Source organism: Penicillium griseofulvum (assembly GCF_001561935.1).
Source record: "Penicillium griseofulvum strain PG3 chromosome Unknown contig_10, whole genome shotgun sequence".
NCBI classification, from domain to species: Eukaryota; Fungi; Ascomycota; class Eurotiomycetes; order Eurotiales; family Aspergillaceae; genus Penicillium; species Penicillium griseofulvum.
Window position 1 is genome coordinate 8,750 of NW_024467433.1, and position 26,178 is coordinate 34,927.

The 26,178-nt window shown below is 48.4% G+C and overlaps 12 protein-coding genes across 12 annotated transcripts; 5 read left to right on the forward strand and 7 right to left on the reverse strand.

The window, feature by feature from the left end:
- Window positions 1–302: 302 nt before the first annotated feature.
- PGRI_082060 (alpha/beta fold hydrolase) lies at window positions 303–1,253 on the reverse strand (the record flags this gene model as incomplete). The annotated part of the gene is made up of 1 exon (XM_040795920.1): window positions 303–1,253. One exon carries the CDS (start codon window positions 1,251–1,253, stop codon window positions 303–305), a length of 951 nt encoding a protein of 316 aa, XP_040650458.1.
- Window positions 1,254–1,883: 630 nt separating this feature from the next.
- On the reverse strand, window positions 1,884–2,795 carry PGRI_082070 (O-methyltransferase, family 2; the record flags this gene model as incomplete). The annotated part of the gene is made up of 3 exons (XM_040795921.1): window positions 1,884–1,902; window positions 1,979–2,325; window positions 2,388–2,795. 3 exons carry the CDS (start codon window positions 2,793–2,795, stop codon window positions 1,884–1,886), a joined length of 774 nt encoding a protein of 257 aa, XP_040650459.1.
- A 4,154-nt stretch (window positions 2,796–6,949) lies between these two features.
- Window positions 6,950–7,741, forward strand: PGRI_082080 (Phospholipase/carboxylesterase/thioesterase; the record flags this gene model as incomplete). The annotated part of the gene is made up of 1 exon (XM_040795922.1): window positions 6,950–7,741. The coding sequence occupies one exon, from the start codon at window positions 6,950–6,952 to the stop codon at window positions 7,739–7,741; it is 792 nt and encodes a 263-aa protein (XP_040650460.1).
- A 1,465-nt stretch (window positions 7,742–9,206) lies between these two features.
- Window positions 9,207–9,629, forward strand: PGRI_082090 (O-methyltransferase, family 2; the record flags this gene model as incomplete). Its single annotated transcript, XM_040795923.1, has 1 exon — window positions 9,207–9,629. The coding sequence occupies one exon, from the start codon at window positions 9,207–9,209 to the stop codon at window positions 9,627–9,629; it is 423 nt and encodes a 140-aa protein (XP_040650461.1).
- Window positions 9,630–10,245: 616 nt separating this feature from the next.
- On the forward strand, window positions 10,246–11,919 carry PGRI_082100 (Major facilitator superfamily domain, general substrate transporter; the record flags this gene model as incomplete). The annotated part of the gene is made up of 1 exon (XM_040795924.1): window positions 10,246–11,919. The coding sequence occupies one exon, from the start codon at window positions 10,246–10,248 to the stop codon at window positions 11,917–11,919; it is 1,674 nt and encodes a 557-aa protein (XP_040650462.1).
- Window positions 11,920–13,205: 1,286 nt separating this feature from the next.
- PGRI_082110 (GMC family oxidoreductase) lies at window positions 13,206–14,959 on the reverse strand (the record flags this gene model as incomplete). The annotated part of the gene is made up of 3 exons (XM_040795925.1): window positions 13,206–13,420; window positions 13,471–14,682; window positions 14,761–14,959. The coding sequence occupies 3 exons, from the start codon at window positions 14,957–14,959 to the stop codon at window positions 13,206–13,208; spliced, it is 1,626 nt and encodes a 541-aa protein (XP_040650463.1).
- Window positions 14,960–15,592: 633 nt separating this feature from the next.
- Window positions 15,593–17,399, reverse strand: PGRI_082120 (uncharacterized protein; the record flags this gene model as incomplete). The annotated part of the gene is made up of 5 exons (XM_040795926.1): window positions 15,593–16,301; window positions 16,361–16,384; window positions 16,454–16,501; window positions 16,557–16,781; window positions 16,834–17,399. 5 exons carry the CDS (start codon window positions 17,397–17,399, stop codon window positions 15,593–15,595), a joined length of 1,572 nt encoding a protein of 523 aa, XP_040650464.1.
- Window positions 17,400–18,201: 802 nt separating this feature from the next.
- PGRI_082130 (Rieske (2Fe-2S) protein) lies at window positions 18,202–18,711 on the reverse strand (the record flags this gene model as incomplete). Its single annotated transcript, XM_040795927.1, has 1 exon — window positions 18,202–18,711. The coding sequence occupies one exon, from the start codon at window positions 18,709–18,711 to the stop codon at window positions 18,202–18,204; it is 510 nt and encodes a 169-aa protein (XP_040650465.1).
- A 314-nt stretch (window positions 18,712–19,025) lies between these two features.
- Window positions 19,026–21,185, reverse strand: PGRI_082140 (RNA exonuclease; the record flags this gene model as incomplete). The annotated part of the gene is made up of 1 exon (XM_040795928.1): window positions 19,026–21,185. The coding sequence occupies one exon, from the start codon at window positions 21,183–21,185 to the stop codon at window positions 19,026–19,028; it is 2,160 nt and encodes a 719-aa protein (XP_040650466.1).
- A 409-nt stretch (window positions 21,186–21,594) lies between these two features.
- PGRI_082150 (PICOT family protein) lies at window positions 21,595–22,525 on the forward strand (the record flags this gene model as incomplete). The annotated part of the gene is made up of 2 exons (XM_040795929.1): window positions 21,595–22,395; window positions 22,451–22,525. 2 exons carry the CDS (start codon window positions 21,595–21,597, stop codon window positions 22,523–22,525), a joined length of 876 nt encoding a protein of 291 aa, XP_040650467.1.
- Window positions 22,526–23,139: 614 nt separating this feature from the next.
- On the reverse strand, window positions 23,140–24,651 carry PGRI_082160 (putative Gamma-butyrobetaine hydroxylase subfamily; the record flags this gene model as incomplete). Its single annotated transcript, XM_040795930.1, has 1 exon — window positions 23,140–24,651. One exon carries the CDS (start codon window positions 24,649–24,651, stop codon window positions 23,140–23,142), a length of 1,512 nt encoding a protein of 503 aa, XP_040650468.1.
- A 408-nt stretch (window positions 24,652–25,059) lies between these two features.
- PGRI_082170 (thiamine transporter TPC1) lies at window positions 25,060–26,085 on the forward strand (the record flags this gene model as incomplete). Its single annotated transcript, XM_040795931.1, has 2 exons — window positions 25,060–25,299; window positions 25,369–26,085. The coding sequence occupies 2 exons, from the start codon at window positions 25,060–25,062 to the stop codon at window positions 26,083–26,085; spliced, it is 957 nt and encodes a 318-aa protein (XP_040650469.1).
- Between the last annotated feature and the right edge of the window lie 93 nt (window positions 26,086–26,178).

Consider the following 26,178-nt stretch of genomic DNA (forward strand, 5'->3'; position numbering starts at 1 on the left):
TTGGGTAACATTTGGACCTGAAATGTGCATACCTAGGTACCCAAAGATGATTGATGCTATGATATGTACATCGGACTGAGCTTAAGCACGCCAAGAAGCATATAATTCCATGCATAATGGTGGCTGATCGGAAAAAAAATGCTCTGCCTAGTATGATTTGGATATGAAAAATAATATTGAGTCTCTCCGTTGCAGAGTTTATCACCACAAACTGCACGTAGATGAACAATCGTATCCTGTGGTTTGATCCGGATAGACAAATATGCTGAGCATGTTGGATTTTGCACTGCCAAAATCTGTGTTCAAGATGGCGAGTTTTTGGAAACGAATGAAGCCCTCTGTAGGACCCAGCGTATCTCATCAGCGACGCGTTCAGGCTCTGTGATCTGAATATTATGGCCACTTTGAGTCGTGGTAGAGAACCGCACGTTACTCGACAGATTCAGGAGTTCTCGCTGAAAGGCCTCCTCACTAGCGTCCCAGCGCTCTAGGTAGTGACGAAAGGCCGCTCGCTGAGCTTCAGTCCCCAACCCTTCTGCCACACCCCGGTGGTACATCTGCTCCTGGTCCCGATGCGAATTGCCCCGGAGCACACTAAGCGGCTGGCCACAAAGGAGATCTCGCCCAGGGAGGAGTTGCTGCTTGTTGGCTAGGACCGCGCGGCTGACCTGCAGATAGGGCAGCTCGCGGGTGGCCTGTTGCGTGTGGTGTGGGCTAGCTTCCTCCGCCATAAGCTCTGCCCACTCGACCTCCGTCAGTCGATAATCGCGGGCCAGACCGACGACTTCCATATAATCCAGCCCCGCCGTGACGGCTGCGATACAGGGATCGGGCCATGTTTCGAAGAGCATCCGCTCCTGTACGGCATCCACCAGTACCATCCCGCAGATCGCCTCGGGCCCATGGGAGGCAAGAAACTCCCGCGCGAGAATTCCGCCCCAGGAATGACCGACCACTAGGTACGGGGGTGGCAAGGCCTCAGCGGCAAGTAGCCGAGACAGCTCATCCATAAGTGTTAGCGAGTCTGGCTCGGCAGTAGGGCATGCTTCACTCCGACCGTAGCCAGTCCGCTCATACAGCAGCACGGATGCTTCATTCTCGAGATGTCGAGAGACCGCACTCCATTCGAGCGCACTGCTGGTGATCCCTGTAAGAACTACCACAAGTGGAGCGCCCGGCTGCCGAGGAATACCTCGCAGTGCGTAGCTCAAGGAGTGGGTTCCGATGTGGGCGGTATGTTGGAAATGTTCCATGGTAGCAAAGGTTGGTGAGGGTGGGGAAGGAAACACGGAGGAGAGAGGGGAGACAGGGCCTTGTATGACGAAATTTCCAAGTAATTAGTTAACTAGTATACAGGGGAAGCTCAAGGTAGTCTGGTCTTCGCAGGCAGGTCCAGGCACGAGAGAGAGAGCTAAGGACAGAGTCGTAGGCAGGGCCAAAAAATACACCACCACCGAAGCTGTCGTGACAGCGTCTAGTCCAAATTGCACAGCTCGTGCCCTCATGGCAGCGGGAGGTATTGTTACTCGTACACTATTGGCACAGCGATTTCACTGTTGGCACAGGGTTTAGTCCTAATCAGGTATGGTCTTTATTGGCTCCCAATTAGGTACGAGTGTCATGTATTATGGTATCGCCAAAGTACAAAACACAGCCCCTGGGCAACGTTAACCAAAATTAGCTTGGCACCGCGTGACTTGTCAAGGCCTACTCTTATTGCACTAAATTATATTTTGACCAGTTGCAGTTGTGACATAAATCAACTTTTACCTACTTTTTCTCAACAAATAGGAAAACCTATCCGCTGAGGGCAAGGGTTTAAACGCATCTGAACACTAGAAAACTCACAATACTCCCCTCCGGCTGCACACAGGATTCCAGGATTAGCCGATTATCCGCACTCTGTACAATGTCCACTATATCACTTTTAGAGCGCTCTCTGCCACCGAAAAACCCAATCATTCGACTGTCCATATACCTCACCAATCCTTCAAGGCTTTGATAGGTTTTCCCTTGCTCCGGTACAACGTGATCGGCGATCACAACCCACTTCCCTGGACCAAGGGCAGGGGACAGACCAGCAATGATCTTCTTGGCATCCTCATCTGGCCAGTTGTGGAGGACGTAATGAAGCAGATAGCAATCGGCTGTTACTGGCTGAGCGTCGAAAAAGCTGTGCTCAAGGAAACTGATGCGATCTGTATACCGCTGTGGTAACTGCTGTTGAGGGTCACGGATTACATCGCCTAAGTCTTCAACAACAAATTTGATATGTGGGAACTGATCATGAATGGCCATGCTAATGTGGCCTGCAGATCCACCGACCTGTTATTGAACCCTCGCATTAGTAGAGGTCCTTTTACGTTTCAAACACGCGGAGATCTTACATCGACAACACTGTTCACCTTGGACCAGTCAAACCCCCTGACTGTATGCTGAGTCGAATAAAACGCGCTCTTGAGAGTTGCCTTCATGTAGTCTTGGAAATCAAATTCCATGTCCGGAAATGACCGATGGTAGTCCCAAATGGTATCAATCCCCTTTTCTTTGGAGGCGAAGACCACACTTACAGGGCAGCGGGTCTTGTCGGTCCCGGTCGGGTCAAGCTTGAGTCCCTCATAAAGCTTACCTGCCACGCGAAAAAATGCCCAAACCATCTGCTCAAAACTCACTTCGGATAATACATGGCCGAGCAGGCTCGGTTTTGGATCAAAGTTCGATTCAATGAACAAGATTATTAATTCGCTGGGTTGGGTAGAGCCCGGATACCACCCACCCTCCAACGATGCCGACATGCCAGAGTGGAATGTGGAAAATCAGCACATTGTCATTCGATATTTGATTGGAATGTTCATATTGGGAAAGTACAGACAGTGCTGCAAGTCATCTACCCAAAATATCGTAATCCGTCTTGAGCCGAAAGATGCTGCTGCCTATGCCTCCCAGTTGATTTCGTCATTCTGGGATCAAAAGAATAGCCTATACAAGACATCAGGCTGTAATCGGTTGGATGTACGATTCAAAGCCCTTCAAAAATGGATATCAGCTCTCACTTGCTCTTGGGTCCGGATATGGGCAGCAAAGCTTTCCTTCTCAGAAGTGGCACAGAGGTAAGTTTAATATCTACTTGAATCCAAGCATTTGTATTAAAAGTAGAATTACAGGCTAGTTGACAATTCGATAAAGAAGTCCCCCAAAGGTCACCTTGTCATCGCCGCATATGTTGGATTTCTTGTCTGCCGTCGTGCCTGGGCAGCAAACAATTGGCCTGTGCTGTTAGTCGATCGGCACTTCTGTTCGGAAGGTATATGTTCACTCTTCTTGAAATTTCTCGCTTGATTATAGCTAAATTCCAGCTAGGCTATCATTTGAATGCATACATAGCAACGCTCCAGGGGTCAAGAACACAATAAGATTCGGGACACCACATTATCCCGGAACTTTAATGGGAGTTGACATCTGTGACGTTTGATGAGCTTCGAGATTCTGCCCTGAGGTATGTACCAATGATTTGCATCTTGGGTAACAGTATTTATGGTCCGCACGAAGAATATATCGCCAGAATTTCCGATGGGCCGCTAGAGGGCAGCCCCAAGTCTCCTGAACTATCGCCTACACATGGTTCTTGTGCAGAAAATATAGAACACCAGAAAATCGTTATCGGGATGGATTATGATCGCTTGTCCCAAGCAATTCTTGCCGACTATCGAGCTTATCCTTTTCTATTATCATCGCCTACGTCAGGGGATGACGACGGACTATATTTATTGGATATCATTCGCTCCACTTTACCTAACGACCTCATTGATAGATTTTTTCTCAGGTCAAGGTCAGAAGTTAATAATATCGGAGGAGGAAGTAAAGACATGGGTACCTTCCGCTGGGAATATATATTTGCTGAGCATCCAGGGCGACTTGCAAATATGTTGTAGGGCAGTATGGCCACCGGGCTCTTTGCCTGAAATTTGCACTAATGATGTTATATGTTATATAAAGGGGTGTCCTAGGATCCATGGGGGTATTCCTGCAACAATTCCCTATCTTTATCCAAATATATATACTTCGTATAGTCTCTGTGCTCTTCAATTTAATAGACCATATATACAGGATAACAATTGTACCTAGGACTCTTTGTTTAATCGACCTCTAGTAGGCGAGAGTGAGAACCACCTACTGCTGCCTTAGCAAAGGATCCAAGAACATGAAGAGAATAGTCTAAGGAATAAGTTTAGACTAATGTGTTGACAAAAAGGCGACTATACACCCTTCTTTTCATCAAGAATGATTCGAAATCTTCTCTTTACAACTCTCCAGTATATTTAGTGACGTTGGGGTAAGTGAGATCCTTGACCAAAGACTCGAACTCAACACACATATCGGCGATGAAGGAGTGTTCGAATGGGAAGGAATTATAGCGGAAGGAGGTGACGGCTGCAGTGCCCTGCATGCGGCACTCGCTTAGGATCGGCAACGGAGGAGCGCCACGGGGATCGCACGCATATGTTCGGCAGCGAGAAGGGATGATTTGCCGCTAGCGCTATCATTATCTTGGAAAGCTTGGATGACTATAGAAAACGTATTAGCGGGCAGGCCTGAGGAACTGATGTTTGTAGAAGACGTTTGCATAGGGTTGCTTTCCGTAGATTGGCGTAGCGGTTGACAGCGCGTTCCCGAAAGCTAGGATGTCTAGAAATCATAGGCGGAGGGCCTATTAATTCGTGATATATATTTGATATACTTCCTAAGAGGCTCGATAATCGCTCCGTCTACTGAATCCTCAGAGCTTCGGTAGAGCTGGCTGAGGTACCGAAGAATCGGGGCGGATCGACCAAGTATCGTAATCGCATAATGGGTAGACCAGGGGAGACGTATTAGCGCTTCATTAGGATCCTAAATAATGGCCATTCGTTACATCCCGCTACCAACGACAAAGGGCGTCGTTAGTCGGATTCGTGATGCGCCGGGACGCCACGACACCTTTGGAATGAAGTATGATGGAGAATTACGCGTGGTGCACAACCTACAAGTACCGTTCACCGTCCCGAATAATCGCATACGAAGCATTTCATAGGACTCGAACAAAAGCTCCCATATATGGAGTAATTCGTTCAGCTGTATAGAAGGACGTAGTTGTAACACAAACTGTATACAAAACCAAATCGGGCTTTCCACCGCTGCTACTAGACTTCCGTAAAGCCTATAAAGCCCAAATCCCAACCTAATTTAACCCGCAAATTGGCTGGGTGTTGGACCCGGTCCTTAGGCCTATCGGGTATGGGCCTAGGGTAGAAGCCCATTGGGCTTTCGTGGGGGCCTAAGCCCTAAACAATACAAACATACCTAGAATTTAGGTGCTAAGTAAAGTTGAACCTCCTTTTTCTATTTTTTAAATTACGCTTCGTTTTACCCCTGTTTCTAGGCCTTATCCCTAGGGTAATATTCTATTTATTCAAATGATTTAGAGCTTATAGCTAGTTAGTCCTTGATATCATGTTTAAAAACGCGAAAAAACGCGTTTTAAAGAAGGTTTAAAAACTATAGAGGTTTACTAGAAAGTTGTAGTAGTCCTACTTGAATCTACATAGTAAAATATATATCTGATCTTAAAACATCAATATTAATACTTTTTACAATATCTCGTCTTCTACTAATTAGATCTTATTTAAAATAGAGATATATACTAATATAGCTACTATAATTTGATACTCTAGATTTAAACTTTATATAATTAGTAGAAAGGTTGTAATATAGCGATTACAGAGGCCAATTTATTAAATACCGATAGGCTTTAATAGGGGCCCATAAGGCCCCTATTAATAGGCTATGGGCTAGGCTGGGCTTTGAAGGTTAGGCCCACAGCCTACTGCGGGTTAGGCTTTAAGCCCGAGGGTCGGGTACATTAGTGGACTTTGCGGAAGTCTAGCTACTACCATATAATGATGCTGGCGGGGCGAAGTGGGTAGGACATCAAGAGGACATTGAGGATGTCTTGACTAGACTGCGACATCGCCCGTCCATGGATACCTAGGAGGTGCCCATCGCCCGTCCACGGTGGGCGGTGGGCTATTTGGATTTTCGAGTGCCCGTCCATGACGCCCACGGCCCATGGGCATGCCCATCGCGGGCATGCCTACTATGCCTACCATATTATAAAGTTGTCTTAAATATATATAAAAATTAGATATATAGTAAATTAGACTATATATATTTATATATATCTTATTAGAAATCTAGAATTATAATTGTAAGTATGTTAAAAATACAAATTTAGTTGAAATATTTTGAAATTCATCAAAAAAAATCACGTGTTACGCTAATTTTGCTTACTAAAAAGGCCCACGGGCGCCCATGACGCCCACGGCCCGTGGGCCCTAAGGGTAGGGCCCGTCCATGGGCCTCTCCATAGGGCCCATGGACAGCTTACATAAGGCCCATGGGCTATGCCCACCCGCCCGTCCATGGGCGATGTCGCAGTCTAGTCTTGACTCTCGATTCCGCAAGCAGACATCACGTCCATCTTGATCGAAGTTAAATCCCGATCTTGCACAAGCTCGAAGCGTCGGTAAGAACTCTTAGATTGTGGTTTACTATGACGGGCCACAGCGGCCTGGGCGGCTATGCCTGCGAGGGTCGGATGTGCAACAATAATTCGCACAAAAAGGCCAATACCAGCTTGTCTTGAGCAAGAGATCCGGCTTTTTTAATGTTCTCTACATTCCAATGTGTCCTACACAATCAAATTATATTTTTCATCGAATACCTTAACTCATCCAACCCCTGGCTTAGTGTTGAACCGAATTCCCGGGTCTCCGGGAGAGCAGGGCTTGCACCTCTTAATGGAACAGAATATCACGGGCAGTTATTGGGGTCTAGTTTTCTGTGTCAATCAGCCTAGTCTCTCCTCGAGCTTCATCTTTCGTTTCACCTTTCCCTTTTCCCTGCTCAAACGATGTCTCGAAAACCGTACCCCACCCCCTTGGTCGTACCGCCACAAAGTGAAGAGCACACACATACGATTATTTCACTTCATGGAAGAGGCAGCAACGCTAAGCGATTTGGCCATGAGCTCCTTACGTCGGCAAACCTACAACATCGACTTCCCACAGTGAAATTCGTTTTTCCCACTGCGCGTAGGCGCCGGTCAACTGTACTCAAAAAAATCCCAATTCATCAGTGGTACGACAATTATTCCCTCGAAGACCCTGGACAAAGAACAGACCTTCAGGTGGAGGGGCTCTGCGAGACCGCTGAAATCATTCGCGGCTTAGTCACCGAAGAGGCCCAGATTCTAGGCGAAAATCATTCAAAAATCATCCTTTGGGGGCTGAGTCAAGGCTGTGCTGCGGGGATCTTCACCCTTTTGGGAGGCTGGGCCGACATTTGTGAGGCACACTCACTCGGAGCATTTATTGGGATGAGTGGATGGCTGCCATTTGAACACCAATTCCGCGAAATTCTCCGATCCGACAAAGATCTAGTCTCGGCTAGAGGCAAAAATCAGGAAATGCAGTCGGAAAACTCATGCGAGGAAAGTGAAAGTGATGGAGAGTCAGAAGCAGATGCATATTCCGAACAAAGCTCCGACAATAATGTAGAGGAAAGCGGCCCAACCTGTGACTTCAATTCCTTTGAGATTGAAGACAGCCCACGTGATGACTTCAATCCATTTGAGGACAAGGAAGAAGCTCCGTTAATCATCCAGGCTATCAACCAATTCGTGATATTCTTGCTCTTCCCATAATTCCAAACACGCAGCTATCGGAAGATATCTATTCCCCAAGTTTATCTCACCTACACACTCCTGTTTTTCTCGGTCATGGTGCAGAAGATCCTAAGGTCTCCGTAGGCCTTGGTAAAAGGATGTCTACTATGCTGTCAAATGGTCTGGGCATGGATGTGGTTTGGAAAGAATATCAGGGATTAGGGCATTGGTACCGTGTTGAGGACGAGATTGAAGATATCTTAGTCTTTCTTCAGGACCGTATCAACCTACCAGTGATATCAGCGTCCCAGGAGAAGGAATCATGACTGCTTATCCTTCTTTAAATTCATTCCAATAATCCAAGTTCATTAGACTTCAGAATCGAGATGCGAGGTAAACCTGTCATGTCATGCACTATATATATATCGGAGCCTGGAATATCTGAGCGTAATGCTCAGATATAGTGGTTAGTTTAATTATATTTGTGAGATTGCCATTTTCAAACAGTTTAGCAAGGATAGAGAAGGCCGAAGTCGGGCCCCGATGACCTTTGGATGACCATATATTTATGCTTCATCCTGCGCTATCTATTCATGTCCCATACGTCTCATTCTCTACACATTCCTCTACTATACACCCAATTAATGTGGCCTGTTCTCAACATGGTGTTCGTTCTAACAAGCCTAAATGGACATTTGGAGTCGATTCTAGACCTTCTCCAAGAAAGGCTCAATGAGGTCCACGGGTGCTACAAGCGCGCTTGCGTAACCATCACAAAGATGTCCCTCCTGACAAGCAGCTAACTGCTCTTTTATCCAAGTCCATCGACCTTTCCAGTGCAATTGAGAAATTATTGGAGCCCGGCCAACTCATCCTGGCCGACCACTTCCTCGGCAAGGCTAATCATTTGTGCTGTCCTCGGTATATCCACGACTAATGCGGTCTATCCTCAGGGTACATGAGCTCAAAATACCTCTGCACGGCATTTGACCTCCGAATTGGTGATATTCTTCGCGATAAGGGGCCACCAACAGTCGACATGTTGGCTGAGGCACGCGGTGCACGGAGTGATTGTCTGGCGCAGATCATGAACGTGCTACAGAATAACGGGATATTTACATTCCATTACTCACAGGCTACCCACACTAACAACCACACTTCTGTTCTGCTTTTGTGAGACCACTGGGCACAGTGGCATAACTGGGTGGATTTGTACGGCAACAAGTTCTACAACATGTCATGCGGCATTCCCGATTCAATCCTGAAGGCTACTACGCGAATCCCCGCCCAAACCCACCATGACACCGATCAAAACATGTTCACCTACTTCCGAGAGCAGGGTTAGGTAAGCCAGTTGCACCGCACTCTAGGTGGCGGAGCCATAGCGCAAGCTCTAGTGGCAGTGAGTGATTACCCCTGGGAGGAAGCATTTGGGGAGGTAGTGATGCATATAGTAGGCGGCGGAGGGGCCTTGATTGCGGTCCTTATGCGAGCCTATCCTACCATGAAAGGTGGAATTTATGATCTGCCGCATGTCATTGAACGCACCGTCCCCTTCTTCCACTCCCCTGATAGTCAGTTCACCGGGTTGAAGGACCGGATGCAGCGTGATGATCTGATCGGGGGAGATTTCTTTCACTATATTCCCCCAGACCGGGTGTACACAATGAAGTGGACACTTCATGATTGGAGAGACCCCCAAGCACTAGAAATCCTCCGTAACCTCCATCACGCTAAACTTGAGGGGCCGGGGTGCTGGCTGATTATTCTGGAGTCTGTCCGGGCCGACGGTCAATCTGCCCGGCTCTCCAGATATGCCGACTTGAATATGGTGGTAGCCACCAATGGGCTCGAGCGTACCGAGGAATCTTGGAGACATCTGGCCGAGGAGAGTGGTTGGGAAATCATTGCCATCCATCCCTTGTGAAACTCATGGGCCTGCGCGATTGGCCTTCGCCCAGTCGGGTAATGAGACGTTGTCGCACGTGTTATTGAATTCGAGGTCGGTGTGATATGTTGGACTATGTCTATGATGCCGTTACCTTTCGGTTGGTCATGCCCATCAATAGCGTATCAATAACCTATACCAGTTTCATCCATATCCATGTAGGTTCTTTTTAGTGCACTTGAACTCAACACGCGTGAACACTTGGCCACTTGGAACATCGGAGACTTATGCTGAAATTGATCTAAATTCGAGGTTTGATTGGTTAGCGCCACGACGGAACTTCCCGAGACCCACCGACGGGTCCACGGGTCCACGTGTGTGAGGTTTCTTTAGTCAGCTTTTCTGTAGGACAACCCTAGAAGGATACCTGCATACCTCCTATAGAATCTCTCCGAGAATGTCTCCGATGATCTACCTATATGGGTAAATAGAGATCGGTCACCGATTCCCGCCGTCTTAATGTAGGAGCTACATTCCTTCTTTGTCTAGCGGTCTCTCGTGTGACTACCAGGTCCTATCCCGTCAGGTAGCTTTCTTCCTTTCCGTCTCCATCTTACCCCTTCTGCTATCTATCATCAATATACCTCTCCCAATCATGTCAGAACAGCCACAATCCGATCTTCACTCGGAGAAACAAACCTCAGACGAGGAAAGCCAGTCGCCCTCCGCTCCGAACGATGTCAAATCCCCAGCAGCACCAGGTTTAGGGTGGAAGTTCTGGGTGCTTTTTGTCACGCTGTGCCTGAGTGGATTTGCGGTGACAATGGAGGGCAGCATCGTGGTAACCGCCCTCCCAACCATCGCGCGCGACTTACACACTACCAACTATGTTTGGGTAGTTAATTGCTACACCTTAGCCTCCGCCATTTTCCAACCCCTAGTCGGCTGGCTAGCCGAGGCTTTTGGCCGAAAACCTCTGATGCTGGGGAGTATCATGGTCTTTGCTGTCGGTAGTGCCATGGCTGGCGCCGCCAACTCCCTTGGTCTCATTCTAGCCGGACGACTTATCCAGGGTATTGGGGGAGGGGCCATTCCGCTAATCGCGGAGCTCATTATCTGCGATCTGGTGCCCCTAGAACAGAGACCTCAGATGCTTGGCATGGTGATGGCAACATCCTGTCTGGGATTGGTGTTTGGGCCAATCATCGGTGGAGTCATCGTCAATCATAGCACCTGGCGATGGATATTTTTCCTAAACCTCCCTCTGGCCGGTGTCTCCCTTCTCTGTCTTTTTCCGGTTTTAGGTCATCGGACGTCTGAACAGAGGAGGGCCGCTACATCACTGCGAGCCACCGCCAGGCGGGTTGACTGGGTGGGCAACACGCTGCTCCCGGCCTCTAGTGTCGCTATCCTTCTCCCATTGACCATGGGTGGGAAGATGTATCCCTGGGATTCAGCGCGGGTTATTACTCCGCTAGTCCTTGGCTTTTGTGGTCTAGTTGGATTTGGAGTTTATGAACATTACTGTCCCAACCCGCTGATCCCATTACGACTACTTAGTAATGGCTCTGCCGTCTCTCTGCAGATTCAAAGCCTTATTCAGAGCATGCTCATTATGTGGATCAACTACTTCCTGACTATATACTTCCAAGCGGTGTTGGGGGTGTCTCCACAGCAGGCCGGATTTGATCTTATGCCGACAATCGTGGCTATGGTTGTCTTCTCTATTGTAGGCGGGATTGCTATGTCTAAGCTGCCCCCCTCATGGGCCGTCTTGAATAACATGATTGCCTTTGTGATAATGTCGATTGGTTTGGGTTGTTTCACTATTCTCACGCCTTCCTCCGTGACCGCCGTGCATGTCGTGCTGCAGATAATCGTGGCCGGAGGGAATGGCCTACTCCTGGCTACTCTGCTTCCCAATGTCCAGGGTCAGTTTGACTCAGAAGACATGACGGCCGTTACAGCCCTCTTCAATTTCCTGCGCAGTTTTGCCCTAGTATGGGGTATGACTATCCCGTCCATTATCTTCAACCAGAGCGTGGATAGGAATCTAGGTCTGGTGCCACAGGAACTACGCCCCTTGTTGGAAGGCGGAGGCGCCTATGTTCGAGCCAGCAATAATTTCATGCAGTCCTTCCACGGAACAACCAAGGAACAGATTTTGGACCTGTATGAACTGGCTCTACGAGACACTTGGTGGGGAGCGATGGCCTTTGCCCTGCTGGGATTACTGCTGGTAGCCCTGCAGAGGCCAGGGAAATCTAGTGCTCCACCTGCAGAAGATACTCAACAGACTGAAGGCAAGAAGGAAAGCGCGGAGGCGTAGAATGTTCCGTTGCACCGGTGAGCATTTCTCTTATTGCTCCATCCCTTCCACCTAGCAAGAGGCCGGTACACATTATCTGATCGTGGTGATCTAGAAATCCATAGTTAGAACGTGTTCTCCACTGTCTGTACAACAATATAATACCTTTTCTTATTCATGCACTAGGGGTTCCTGTCTTTTCTATGGAGAGTAGGTGTACAATAAATAACAAACAGGGTATCCCAGTGGACCAGTTCTCGGTTGCTGAAGGCCATGTTTTATCTTGAGTTGGTTTAAATAGGATAATCAAACCAACTTGGACAATTTTTCAAAGCCAATCACAGCAATGGCAACAAACACCGCTATTAACAACACGAACGGCATAAATCTCCAAGTGGTGGTCAGTGACGTTCCGGCCATTGATGGACGTGTGGTTATTTATATCATCAAAGGTGACACACACTACAACATATATCGATGGGAATGCTAACGATTACTAGCGGATGAAACATCGTATATCAACTATATCAAGCCCCTGATCTTGGCCCAAGGACTGAAGGTTCCCATGTTCTCTCTCTGATTGAAACCACCTCACAATGGGCGTACCAAATCCACCCGGAACGCATGGTCCCCGCGCTCAAAAATGCGGATCCCAAAACCGGTGAGCGAATAAACGTGTTTGAGGGTACGGCATGTGGGTGGCATATCAAACCGCAGGTATAGGGTAGGTAAATGGTTCCTTTGGTGGTTTTTTGATAGAATCAAGGAAGAACCCGTTTCTGACGAGAAATAGTGCAACGGACAGATACTGGCTCTACTTTCTACGAGGTTATCCAACACGCAAGAATAGCGTTCAGTTGCCACGTACAATTGCCAAGTATGTGAATTCTATGATCTTTACCCGTTGATATCCTGTACAGTCGGATTACTTGCTAATAGGTGGAAATTGAGCAGTTTGCATGAGGACACGATCAAGCAATGGGATATTATGAACCGACAATTAGGAAAGGACGGGCAACACTATGTGGCACTTGCTGACCGTCCGACTATTGAGAACCTTTTCTACTTTCCCTTTGCAAAGCCCTAGGCTATACAGATCATCTATCAACAAAGTTGCCAGAAAGGAAAATGTGCCCGCTAGACATTTTAAACTTCAACTGATCTTATATCACAGGTGTAAAAGCAAGGACGCTTTATAACGCCAAAACAACCCCAGGCAAACAAAAACAAGGTATCTCAAAAGAAATTCCGTCAAGTGCTGTCGACAACACAATGTCGACCATCCCCTTATATCCCAAAAGCTGCGGCTAAAACCTATATCGCTTTTTAATCAAGTCGGCCGCTTTCTCGGCCACAGCATAAAGAGTACTCGTCAAATGGCCACAAAGTTGGAAGGGCACAACAGAAGCGTCAACCACTCGCACATTTTTAGTACCGTAAACCCTGAGATCAGCGTTAACAACGCCACCTTTATCCCGAGGCAACATGCTCGCGGTGCCGACTGGGTGGTAGTTTGATCTATCTGAAGGGGGGTTAGTCAATACTATCTAGGTCTAGATAGAGAATACTAACATTCTGACTTGACCCAGCTCTCCCACGTAGAGTCAGGCGCATCATCAGGAACATGTTCCTTTCCTGGTGAAATTTCCTCTCCTACAAGCTTGCTCAAGGGTGCAGTACTGAATGCCTTGCGGATATACCGAGCAATATCAGCATGTGCCGTCAGATCCTGCCCAAACATGAAGAAATTTGGGTTGATGGAGGGTGGTTGGGAGACGTCGTTGGACTTTATGTGGACACTTCCTCTGGAGAAAGGAAGAAGAGGCCAGTATTCACTGGTGAATGTGTGTCCGATGGGAAGCAGCACAAGCTCCGCGTATGGAACTTGTGATTTGAATATTAGATCGTGCTGTAGTAGAAAAGCAGCCAGAACATTGGCTTCCTGGACTGCACCGTTGGAGTGATCCGATACATTCTTTGCATATTCCGCAAGGCTTGCATTGATGAGGGACCCAACAGCACCAACCTTGTCGCCGTATATGTCATCGGCTGATGGTAGAGCGGAGAAGGTTGGCGAACCCAACCGGAACTCACTACCCTCATAAGAGAGCCCATTGTTGGTTTGATCTTGCAAGTTCTCACCAACAGCGGAGATGTTGACTTTGACAGGAATGTCATATTTGCGGAGGATGTCAGGATTTCCAATACCAGACAACTCCAGAATAGCAGGTGATCTAAGGGATCCAGCTGACAGAATTACCTCCTTCGAAGCATATATCGTCTTCGTTCCATTGACCCCGGTAACTTCAACTCCAATAGCAACGGCCTCGCTCGAATCGCTTGCCCAGATAATCTTGTTCGCGTAGGTATTTGATATAATTTTGAGATTGGAACGATTTTCATAGGGCCAATAGTAAGCTCTGGCCGCATCATGGCGAACGTTAGCCTCCCTGTCGACGGTATTGGGATGGACTGTGAGTCCCACCATGCTACCACCATTGCAATCCCTATTGTAGGGGAGACCTATTTGTTGAAAGGTTTCATCTAGCACGGGTAGCACGCTGCCGTTCGTCATTGCATGAGGCCAACCGACTTTGAGTGGGCCATTTTCTCCATGATAGGAGATGTAATAGTCAGCGCCACGAGCAATTTGATCTGGTGTTGGCACCTGAAACTGTTCTGACTTCTTATAGTATGTGAGGAGGTTGTCCCAATTCCAACCCTTGTTTCCGACCTGCTCCCAGGCATCGATTTGCGCTCTTTGCGCTCGAGTGTACGACATCCCTATATGAAGCCAAAGTTAGCATAGGCTCAATAGATTCCGATTGCTTCCACCAAACCTTCAACATTAGGGCAGCTTACCGTTAATAGTGCTTGTTCCACCAATAGCCTTTCCAGCTCGCACAATCTGCTTCGATCCTCCTGCGTATGTTTGGTCTTCGGTTTCGTAGGCCCAGTCGAGTTGTGTCCCAAATGCTCGACCATAGCCCGTCACGGCAGATACGTTAGCATTATTGAGGACTGAATCTCCAGCTTCGATCACGGCGACGGTGAAATCCATCTCTGAGAGTCTATTAGCAACGACCAGTCCACTTGTACCTCCGCCAACAATAACAAAATCATATGAAGGTGAACCATCTTGTTTCTTCGCATTCACTGCAACTAGCCAAATAAATGCGCATCGAAAGATTGATAGGAGCATGACTGAGATATTTGGAAATCTGCAGAGTCACAAAGTACCAAGTTCGATATTTAGAGGGAATCTGACAGATTTACACAACCCCCGCTAATGGTGTCAGGGTTGCCTGGCCGGCGGTTGGAATGTTAACTCCCCATTCTCCACGTGCATATAGAAACGGGTGGAATGTCAAAAGAACATCTGGGGAAAAGATAAAATGAAAGGAATCACGGGGAAAGTAATTAAAAATGCAGAGAAAAAATGCGAGGATACGGGAAAGAAAGAAAGTTATTCACCCCCCTGATGTATCGCATCCCAACTATACAACACACCGAGCTCGAACCCATACATGCAATTTAGAGTGTGCATCCAAGCCAAATATGCTAGGAATCAAACATGAGACGCCTATTCTTCCCTGCGAAGAAGCAAATGGGAATGTGGCTTGAAGAAACAGACATAGAGCCCGACTTGGTATAAAATCACACTACTACACACAGGTAGATTCGATCAGTGAGATCACACAGTGTATCTAGCCAATAGAGCATCAACAATTGCTTCTGCATCATCGCTCTCTGGGCTCTCATCATAGTCGGCGTCTTCTGTTTCGTGTCCAACCTGTTCATCATAATCGTCATCATCTGCTTCGAGTTCGACCTGTTCATCCTCATCTTCCATCTTGTTGATCTCTTCTCGCCTTTCTTCATTCCTTCCACCTGCTGTGTTGCGATCGAATATCGTCTTGACTTCCCCCTCAGTTTCGAAAGTCCTGAATGTCCTACCGCCGAAAGGCATTTTATCATTCTCCTTCTTTTCTTCCTTCTTTTCTTCCCGCCAAGTTGATTGAGGTACGCCCTTCGTGATTACAGTGAGGGTCCTGGCCTTGAGATCTTCAATGCCTTGAATGAGGGTACCATAATCGCCGAACTGAATGCACTCCGGCGTCTCTCCTTGCAGATTGAACGCGGAATCGAGGGCTTCAACCTCAATGGGACTCAGAGCAGCCATCTGGGCCAGGACGGTTCTGCTTATGGATGACCTCCACTCTTGAAGCTGGGATTCGATCGCCGAGTCTGGGAGTTCGATTAAACGGGTATCGTAGGTGATGCGGATTTGTTGGTGGATTATGGATGCTCTCGGAGATATAAGGTTGATGCTAAATTTGGGCGAGGCCGGTGGGGGTGAGGTAATTTGGGACTGAACGGGTGATGGTTCAGAAATTGATATACTAGACAAAAGCAGGCTTAGAATATGTAAAAAGAAATATCATGTCAGGCGTGGTCTTACCTTTCGGTAGCAATGCTTCTTCGCCTGCAACCACATCCACTGTGAGTTCCTTTGAGTTAGGGTGTAATAAAAGATCTCTAGGTGGATACATACCGGGATGGTTGATCATGAAGATTGTTCCCCAAGTTGGGTTCGGTCTCACTGGTTCAAGAGCGTTAATTTTGTCAAGAATCCAAAGCTGACAAGATGTGCGTACTTTTGACCACTAGCTACTATCGCATTTGGCGTGGAATCCATAGCCGGGCATTGGGTCGAGGGCTCCGAGAGTTGGGAGAACGCGGGTCGTTCCCTAACTGATGCAATATCGGAAGCTTTCGATGCCTGGGATTTATGCGCTACAACAATAGCTTCAACCAGCAACTCCTGATCATCTCTGGAATAGGCAACAATCGCCGTGTTGCGTTGAATATTTTGACCGCATCTGTCGATATTAGCAACAGACCTGGAATTATTCCAAAGTAGAAATGACTCACTCCCCCATCATCCTTCTAGAATAAGCCAGGGTAGCAACCTGAAGCATCAACATCAAAGTCCCCTTGACATTCTTCAACTCGTTCCGCATCGTATCAATTCCTGGGAGTAGGAACGGCCATTTGAACATCTCCGTGCGACTGAGTTTGACTTTGCCCAATATCCCAGTTTTTGCAAGCAGCTGCTTGCTAGCGATGCCTAAGGACCGGTCCAGCGACTTGAAGATCTCTTCGCATTTTCTCGCTAGCTGCATAACTGTTCCCAGCCCGGCTTTATTGAAGATACTCTGTTTTGAGACCGAATTCACATTGTGGGTAGTGTTAACTTTGTCGTCTTTGTCGTCTTTCTCGTCTTTCTCGTCTGGTAGATGTTCATCTTGTATATTTTCGTGGACCAATGCGCCTAGTTGCTGTAGAATACTCGCGTTCAATGACACATCTTCGGCGATCATGTTGATGTGTTCCGGTGCTGTCTTGACCTGCCCTGCAAAAGTCGCGAGCTTTACAGAGCATTGTACTCCAGCTGTTGCAATTGCAAGGATGGCAGAAGCTGCCCCAATGGCTTCCATTCTATATAACTTCACTCTCGGAAGCAAATTCACCACCTTCCTATGGTGCGGCTGAGAAGCGGGGCAATGCGGCCTCTTGGCTTCACAGATAATGTCGAACTGAAGGGAAAAGGAAGAAAAAAAAAACAATGCTACAGTGAGTGCTTCTGGTAAAAAGAAACAAATAATATGTGCATTCAATACAATTTTATCTTGAAAATCGAGGAAAGAAAGAGAAAGAGAAGCGGGAGGAGAGGAAAGGAGAGGAAGAGATATATATCTGACAAGATGGCCTAAGCTCAATTATTCAAGATTATACCGATTTTCAATTGTTTATGTATTTGATTATAGAATGGATTAGGGAAATATAACATAGAATTAGTTTAACTATGAATGCTAACTTGATAAACAGCACCGCTTCACTATTCTCATGCTACCAGATAGTGAGACAGAATACTAATTGCTTCTATTTATGAAAGAAGTATTGGGCTTCTATAGATTCAGGCTACACAGAGATCACACATCTAAACATAAACCAGATAAATGCTACATCCAACAGCTTTTCTTTGTCTCAATCTGCCTGATTTGAACTTTCGGCTTCCCAAGGACTTGGAGATATCGCCCATATGAATATTTTCACACGAAAAAAATTGCAGACACTGGCAGTATCAATCTCTTGTTGAGATTTCATCACTCGAGGGAGATCCATGTGGGGGAAGTTCCAAAATATTGTTCGAGAAACACTGTCAAGCTGTAGCTGAGATACCTAAGTCAACTCAGCCTGTAGGGGTTTTTATGATGAATTGACTAGGAGAGGCCAAGATCAACCAATTCTTTGTTTCCGCCTCACCCAAACTTCTTGGTCCGTACTCCCAGATGAGTCGCGCAGTTGCACTTCCCACACCTTGAGTTGGTAGTTGCCACGATCGGCGCGGCCAGAGAATATATCAAATGACCAACCATGCTTGGGACAAGTGAGACCCGCGCTGAGTACAATGCCAAAGTCTTCAATATCAAAGAGGTTGCCCCGCGAAAGCGGAAATGATGAATGGGGGCATTGCTTCGAAAGAATGAGTTTCATATTTTCGACCAGAAGAAGGTAACTCACATGATCAATGGCATGATATTTGCCCTTGTATTTGAAGACCAGGACTTGGTCCTTCAGTTCTCCTGGGAGGTCAATATCTTCGACTTCCTCCATCGGGCCGTTTGTTTTGGGAATATTGAAAGCCTTGCATCTTGGTACAATTCGGGCGTCATCATCAATACTTGGGAACTCTGACGCAAGGCCAACTCGATGCCATGCTGCAGTTGACCGTGTGAAGGGATTCATTGCTCGAGTAAGAAGTTGGTCTTCGGTTGGACTCGGGAGAAATCTCCCACTTTCGCCCCACCAACTCCAGTGGGTCAATATATACGGACTTAAAGGTGTATAGGCAAAGAGTAAAGGCAACTAGAAGTTTACATGTATAGAAATATTATGGCTTTTTAAGTATGGTATTACAGTTTACATGATGGAAAGGATGAAGTTTAGAAATTGCTCTTTGAAGCTGGTCTTACATTTCAGATTTCTACCCAAAGGAACATCCTTGGGTTTAATGATCACCTTCGCCCATAAAACATTGAAAGTATGCAGATTCAGATAAATCATTTGATACACATGAAACCGCAACCTTCGCGGGCACGCTCACAGGCCTTCTTCAGAGCCTGTTCCTCAACGTCGGTCCATTTGTGTGTCAGCTCAGCCCATGGCTTGCCAGACTTGAACTCCTCGCGGTACTTCTTATGGATTGACTGTAAACGACCCACTTCACGTGGATCACCTGTTCCGGAATAAACCATGAAAAGGGTACAAGGAGGGAGAGAGTCATAAATGCGCGAGATGTTAGAGACAGTTCGGGAGATAGTGTCAGCCAACACGTCTGGCTGCGGAAGATCTGTCGAGTCTCCATCTCCGGTGGTTGTGGTCGGTGTGGTTTCTTCAGGAGGAGGTACAAGGGTTGTCGATTCGTTGGCGTTGTTGGGATCGGGGAGACGGCTGCACCAACCACGAAGATACTCGAGGTCACGAATGCGAGCCCAGGCAAAGTCAACACCACCTGCGGGGATAGACGGATTGGTCTCGTCGCCATTTATTACCGCTGAGATACCGCTGACGACTGCATCGTCATCTCGGCATCCAATCGAGACAGTTGCGTGGGCACCAATCCCACGTTCCGGGCTGCCCCAGTCAACCACAGCTCCTGTTCGCTCTTCGCCAGCACGAGGGACATGATTCGGCCGAATAGAGCGCGATAGCCGACGGAAGATGCTCTCGTTCGAAGCCTCACTTGTGCCCCATCGCTCGCCTTTCTCGCACTTCAACTTCACAAGTTCAAGAACAGCGCGGGCATCCTCAATAGAGTCATGGCCGGCCATGCCGTTTTGGATCTGCTTATTTTGGTATTTCTGGGTGAGCCATTTCAGGCTAGACTTCAGTGGCGGACCACGAGGGTGTGGGTAGATGATGCTGGTGTCGACAATAAACGGGTGGACAAGTTTGAGTGCTGTGAGGTCGGAATTAAGGGAGTGTCCCACGAGGATCGCACGCGGCGTGAGAAGAGTCAAGAGCCGTTGCTGAATATCACCGAGGGTAGTGGTGACTGGTTCCAGCATCTCTGGGGTTATCCCAGAGTATCGTGTCAAATAGTTGATAACCGGCCGTGCTGGTTTCACCAGTTCATCCAAAACAACTTCGCCATCCCAGCCGACCATGCTGATGCGTGTGAGCTCGGACTGACCACCCTCTGTAATACACATCTCACAGTCCAGCGAAAAAACATCCCGACCAACAGTAACGCTGCCACTTTCAATCTCGGCATCAGGGGCTTGAGCAGACTCCAGAGTTGGAACTAGAGTATCCACCCATCCGTCTTCCGCCGATTGCCCGGCTCGTTGACGAGCCTCCATCTGGGAGGATTTTTCGTCATCGGAAGTGAAGAAAGCAGGATGGAGGATAAAGTCATTTTCTAGCAGATCCTCGCGTGAAGTGATGAACGCTGTGATTGGTGTTCGTTTCGCAACGAAGCCTTTCTCAACCTTTGCGGGCCGTGCGCCCTTATGGGAGTCATCACTTTTGGTCTTCGGAGGCGCGGACATCAGAATGGCTTGCAGTGGCGAATGGACCTTGTTGTATTTGTTGTCACCTGGCGCTCTGACAGGCCAGATATGAGGGAACATGTCGGCCAGCGGCTGAAGTGGTTCGGGGAGGTTTTCGCGTGTGAGGGATCGAGGATTGAAACGATGCGATCGGTCTGGCAATGGGAGGCCCTGTTTCCATCGCTCATAATCGGCAGTGCGTTCGTCTTTGGGCCCCTCCTCGGTGGCTCCCGGCGGATTTGACTCAGGTTCCTGTGTCTCTTGCTTCCTAGTCGCTGAGTCTCGCTGCACAGAAATTGTACCATCAAACATACCCATCTCAAGGCCAGGTACCATGAGTGCCACCACCTTGCGCACATGGCCAGAATGTTTCATAGAGATCCATTGGGGCGCGATGCCATCAGCAAAGCAATAGAGGAGCAATCCTTGTAGATCGGCGATTCGAATAGGTGACTGTAGTTTTCCATCGGCGTATGTGAGATCTGGGTATTTGACTTTCTCGCCATCAACCCTTTTGCGCTTCTTTGACGCATGGCTGCCATTCGAACCTTCACTACTCGGATTATCGCTCTGTAGACGGGAGAGGGTAGCGGCTACACCGAATCCCTCAGGTGGGGATTGGCCAACTGGGTCATCTGGGCTCAACTTTCTTTTCCTGTCTCTTCCCATGTTATCTCGGTGTTTGGAGGTTCTTTCCAGGCTGAACTCCCATCTTGCCTAAGTGGAAATTCAGGATGATACGCGATAAGGTCACGTGCAGTTGTAGATAACATCACGTGGATGTAGGAAAGGGCAAGTTCCTCGGGAAAATATCTTTTCCGGCTTACATGTAAGGTACGGCACGCCAGAGACGCCAGAGACGGCAAACGATCTGATAACCGGCAAATCTGGGATCGCCGTGCAGGGGGGCTTATTTTCGGTATCTATCACGCCATTCCTCTGACACGTCTGCTTCCTTCTCACTTTTTTGCCTCACCTTGATACTTGTGCGACCTCGTCTTAAAATTATACCTCCAATCCCCAATTTCGGCCGTTGCCATCATCAGTCATCGCATCCTCTTTTCACGTACACTCCACCATGTCGACACTCACCGAGATCACATCTGAGGCCGACTTTTCCTCGCATCTTTCTTCCCTCTCACCTTCTGCATTGGTCGTCCTATACTTCCACACTCCATGGGCTGCTCCTTGCGCCCAGATGGGAGCAGTGCTTTCAGCTCTCGCATCCCAGTACCCCGCCACTGCCCCGCCCACCATCTCGTTTGTCAGCATCAACGCCGAGGAGCTACCTGATATCTCGGAAGAGTATGACGTTTCTGCTGTGCCCTTCGTCGTGTGCCTACGCAGCGGTCAGATTTTGGAATCAATCAGCGGAAGTGATGCCGTGAAGGTTCGTGACGCCGTCGAGCGCCACGCTGGTCGCGGAAATGTCGCAGGTGCCGTCAGTTCGATGGAGGGTGTGAAGGCTAACATCCCCCCGCCGCTTTCTGCCGTTCCTCGTGAGGATGGTCCCCTCACCGCTACTCAGGCTCCTGTTACCACTTCTGAGCCGGCTGCTCCTGCTGATGCGGCCAACGCAACCGCCGTCGCGTCTGCCCCCACCCTGACACCGGAACAATCTCGGGAGGCATTGTTTGCCCGCCTGGAACAACTTGTCAAGGCAGCATCTGTCATGTTGTTCATGAAAGGAACCCCGAGCAGCCCACAATGCGGATTCAGCCGACAGCTAGTTGGCATTCTTCGCGAGCGTAGTGTTAAGTATGGTTTCTTCAACATCTTGGCAGATGAAGATGTGCGACAGGGTCTGAAGGAGTACGCTGAATGGCCTACTTTCCCCCAATTGTGGGTGAATGGAGAGTTGGTGGGTGGTTTGGATATTGTACGTGTTCCACCCTACTATGGTAATTTGATTCATTATTAACTCAGTGATATAGGTCCGCGAGGAAATTAACAACGACCCCGATTTCCTCACTGACCACTCAGTCACCAAGCCTACTGCGGCTGCTTGAGTGGTTGGTTACTCGTTGCACGATACCCATGACCCCCCTGTCTCTGGGGATAGATGCTAAAAGTCTAACATAATGATAAACGTTTTTGTCTTGATCCAGCTTATATCTGATCACATGGCTCGTATGCTTTGCATTCTTGCGGGACACGCTCTTGCTTTAAATTAAGATACGCAGCATCGAATCAAGCCGATCCACTGTCACAGATTATTCCTGTTGACCATGAAGGATTCAACACATCATGTTGAGAAGATTGCACTGGCCGTTCAATCTACCTTGTATCCCAATGACTGTGTTGAGAGATTGCACCAAAGCTTCGCTCAGGTTTCATAATACGAATACATTATATTTACAACGTACATATGTTTCTGGATATTTACACCACTCGAGAGTAAGAATATTCCGCAATCGTATATACAATCAATTGCTAGAATGAAGGAAATTGTCTTGGTTCCCGAGCACGAATCAGATATTGGGCTAATTGATCTTCGCCCTCTTGAACTAGCTTGTTCTTCTCTGAACCTTCTTCTTTGTTGTGCTCGTGAATCTGGTTGCATGGTTCTCCTTCAACCATTCTCCGTTGGTACTCAGCGACTCGCATGGCTCCCTGTTTGTTCTTACGTTTCGCTTCTTTCCTTATCATCGTCTTTGCTGTTGGCCGCCAGGTTTTTCTTGGCCGGTTTTGTCCAAACGGATGGATGGTTCTGCTTACAGACCGCAAACCGGGATAGCAGAGCATCTGTATCGACATACGCGCCTGCTAACCAGCGAGATCCCGTGCTGGCATTGAACTGGCGGCGGGCATGGACAATTCGTCTGTTATCAAAGATGACACAATCGCCAGCACTGAGCTTGAGCTCAAAGCTGTGCCTCGGGTTGTCAATAATTGAAGTGAACGTTGCTAGGGCGTCTCGTAGCTTATTCACGGACACGGCATCATGGGATTTCCCGTCGTGTGGTGGGAGGGGAGACTGGAAGGGCGGCGAGTAATTGACATGGCGCAGGTCGCCTGTGCTAGAATCATGCTCAAAAACGGGTCGTTCATGGTAATAGATATTTGCCTCATGCCTATACTCGTATCCCAGCTTCTGCTCGCGAAGCACTTTATAATGTTCTGGGTGCAGGTCATTCATGAGTTTTGCAGTTGAAAATGTGTCTGCGAACATCGACTCGCCCCCCGAACATGAGTTCTCCAGACAATGGAGGAGTTGGTATCCCGGAGGTTCGTTCATATACATCAAATCCATATGGAATCCAAGGAACTGGTTTGTATATGCTACATTTGTCGCCTGTGGAATGGTACGGACGTCGAATGTTAATCCATAGAAGCTGTTTCGCAGGGGTCCCATGCGCGTTGCAATGGCTTCCACCATCGATCGTGAGTCTGGAATATCCTTCACGAAAATAAGGCCTAGGCGCTGTAGCTGCCGCATTGCCGTGGCAAATTTGATATCATCACCGATATAGTCCGAGTAAGAAACCCAATGTTGGCTTCTTTCCATTTGAGCCCGTCCCCACAGGATCGGTTTGGAGTTCTGGTTCGCATCCTGACGATGAGTGTTGAGAATGGGTTTCTTTAGGAAGTGACGGTCCCAGGTTGATTCGTGCAGCGTCTGTGGCCCCCCAATGTCGTTGGCCCACCTGACTGAAAGCTTCTTTCCATCCCAGTTGACCCAGCTAGGATAAACGTCCTTCGGAATGTCACTTGTGCGGAATGAGCGTGCCTTCGAGTGCTGATCCCTGCATACTCCACACTGGCATGAATCGCGCAGGTAAGTATATGGAAGTCTAAGCGTTGTGCCTTTGTCGACGTGCAAGTACAATTCCTCCTTTCCGACCCAGACCGACTCTTTTTTGCCCACTCTTTGGATCATGCCACCCGCACGGTTGCTTCTGTTAAACACCTCAGGGGTGGAGTTTTGCACATCGCCCTTCGGCTTGCTGGATTCCTGTATTATGGGCAGTGGATTCTCGATTCTTGGGGTACCAGTTTCCAATTTGTCGTGAGATTCCGGCTCTACGAGGCTATTGAGCCTACTAGCAGCAGCTATGAAGTTACGGCGCGGGATGGAGCATGGCAAAGCTCGTGGCACTCGCCAGAGGGTAGCGGAAGTTTTGAGACGATGCATGGAGGGCCTAGAAACCAAAAAGACAAGATGAACGAAAGGGAGAGGTGGAGGGGTAAGCTTACCCTAAGGAGCGCCCGGGACAATGGAGTGGAGCTATCACTACCTACCTCGGCTTCTCGATGCTCAATGTGACTGTTGAGACCTAAGGCATAATCTCTGCCTTAGGCTGAAATCATACCTCAGGCAGGAGTGAACACCTCAGGCAGAAGTGTCATTCTTTCCGGCTTCGATGACATCGCCCGGGCGGTGCTCGGAACTTACGTAAATTGGCCAATTGACGTTGTTTTGTTTTTCGCATTCCAAGGTGGACTCAACGATATCAACATGGATCTTCATGCTTCAATTCTCTCATAAGTCAACCACCGATACAGACATCTCTGGTCTGTAAAAGAAAAGCAAACTCAACTCATGTCGGCCGGGGGCGAACACCTCAAAGATGAAGGCACCAAGCGCCAGGTCGTGCTGGCCGGGGGAATTGCAGGGCTGATATCACGCTTCTGTATTGCGCCGCTGGACGTCGTAAAGATCAGGTTGCAATTGCAAATCCACTCGTTGTCAGACCCTGCCTCCCATCTCAGTGTCAAGGGGCCTATCTATAAGGGCACGTTGTCCACCATGCGCACGATTATGAAGCAAGAGGGAATCACTGTATGTTAAAAAGGTCGCCTCGCTTGTCAATGTCAAGGGGAATACCCTAACCCAAGTTTCTCCCTACAGAGCCTCTGGAAGGGCAATATTCCTGCCGAAATGATGTATGTCTGCTACGGCGCGACGCAATTCACCGCGTATCGGGGAACAACCCAGGCCCTCGCTCAACTCGGCTCCTACCGACTCCCTCAACCCGTCGAATCCTTCATCTCCGGAGCAGTGGCAGGCGGGTGTGCCACAGGAGTAACGTACCCACTTGACCTCCTCCGCACCCGATTCGCCGCACAAGGCCCGGACCGCGTGTATCGCTCGCTACGCGCCTCAGTTGTGGAGATTGCCCGACATGAGGGCATACCTGGATTCTACCGTGGATTTTCTGCCGCCGTGGCGCAAATTGTGCCATACATGGGGCTCTTTTTCACAACATATGAGGCGCTTAGGCCAGTTATGACCTGGGACGCTCTGCCGTTGGGTACAGGGGATGCCGCAGCCGGCGTGGTGGCCAGTGTACTAGCTAAGACGGGTGTGTTCCCGCTTGACCTAGTGCGTAAGCGCTTGCAGGTACAGGGCCCAACAAGGACGCGGTACGTTCATCGCAATATCCCAGAGTACAAGGGCGTTCTCCAAAGTATTGCCATGATTCTTCGCACACAGGGCGTGCGTGGTTTGTACCGCGGCTTGACAGTCAGTTTACTCAAGGCGGCGCCGGCAAGTGCGGTAACAATGTGGACCTATGAGCATGCGCTGAAAGTCCTTCGGGAGCTCAACGTCGGAGCTGAGAGTTGAAGGGGATCTTCAACTTGTATCACTAGTAATAATTTTTCATGGTGCATTTGACGGCGTTATCCCTAGAGGGCTCAAAGGTTGGTTATAGAAGAT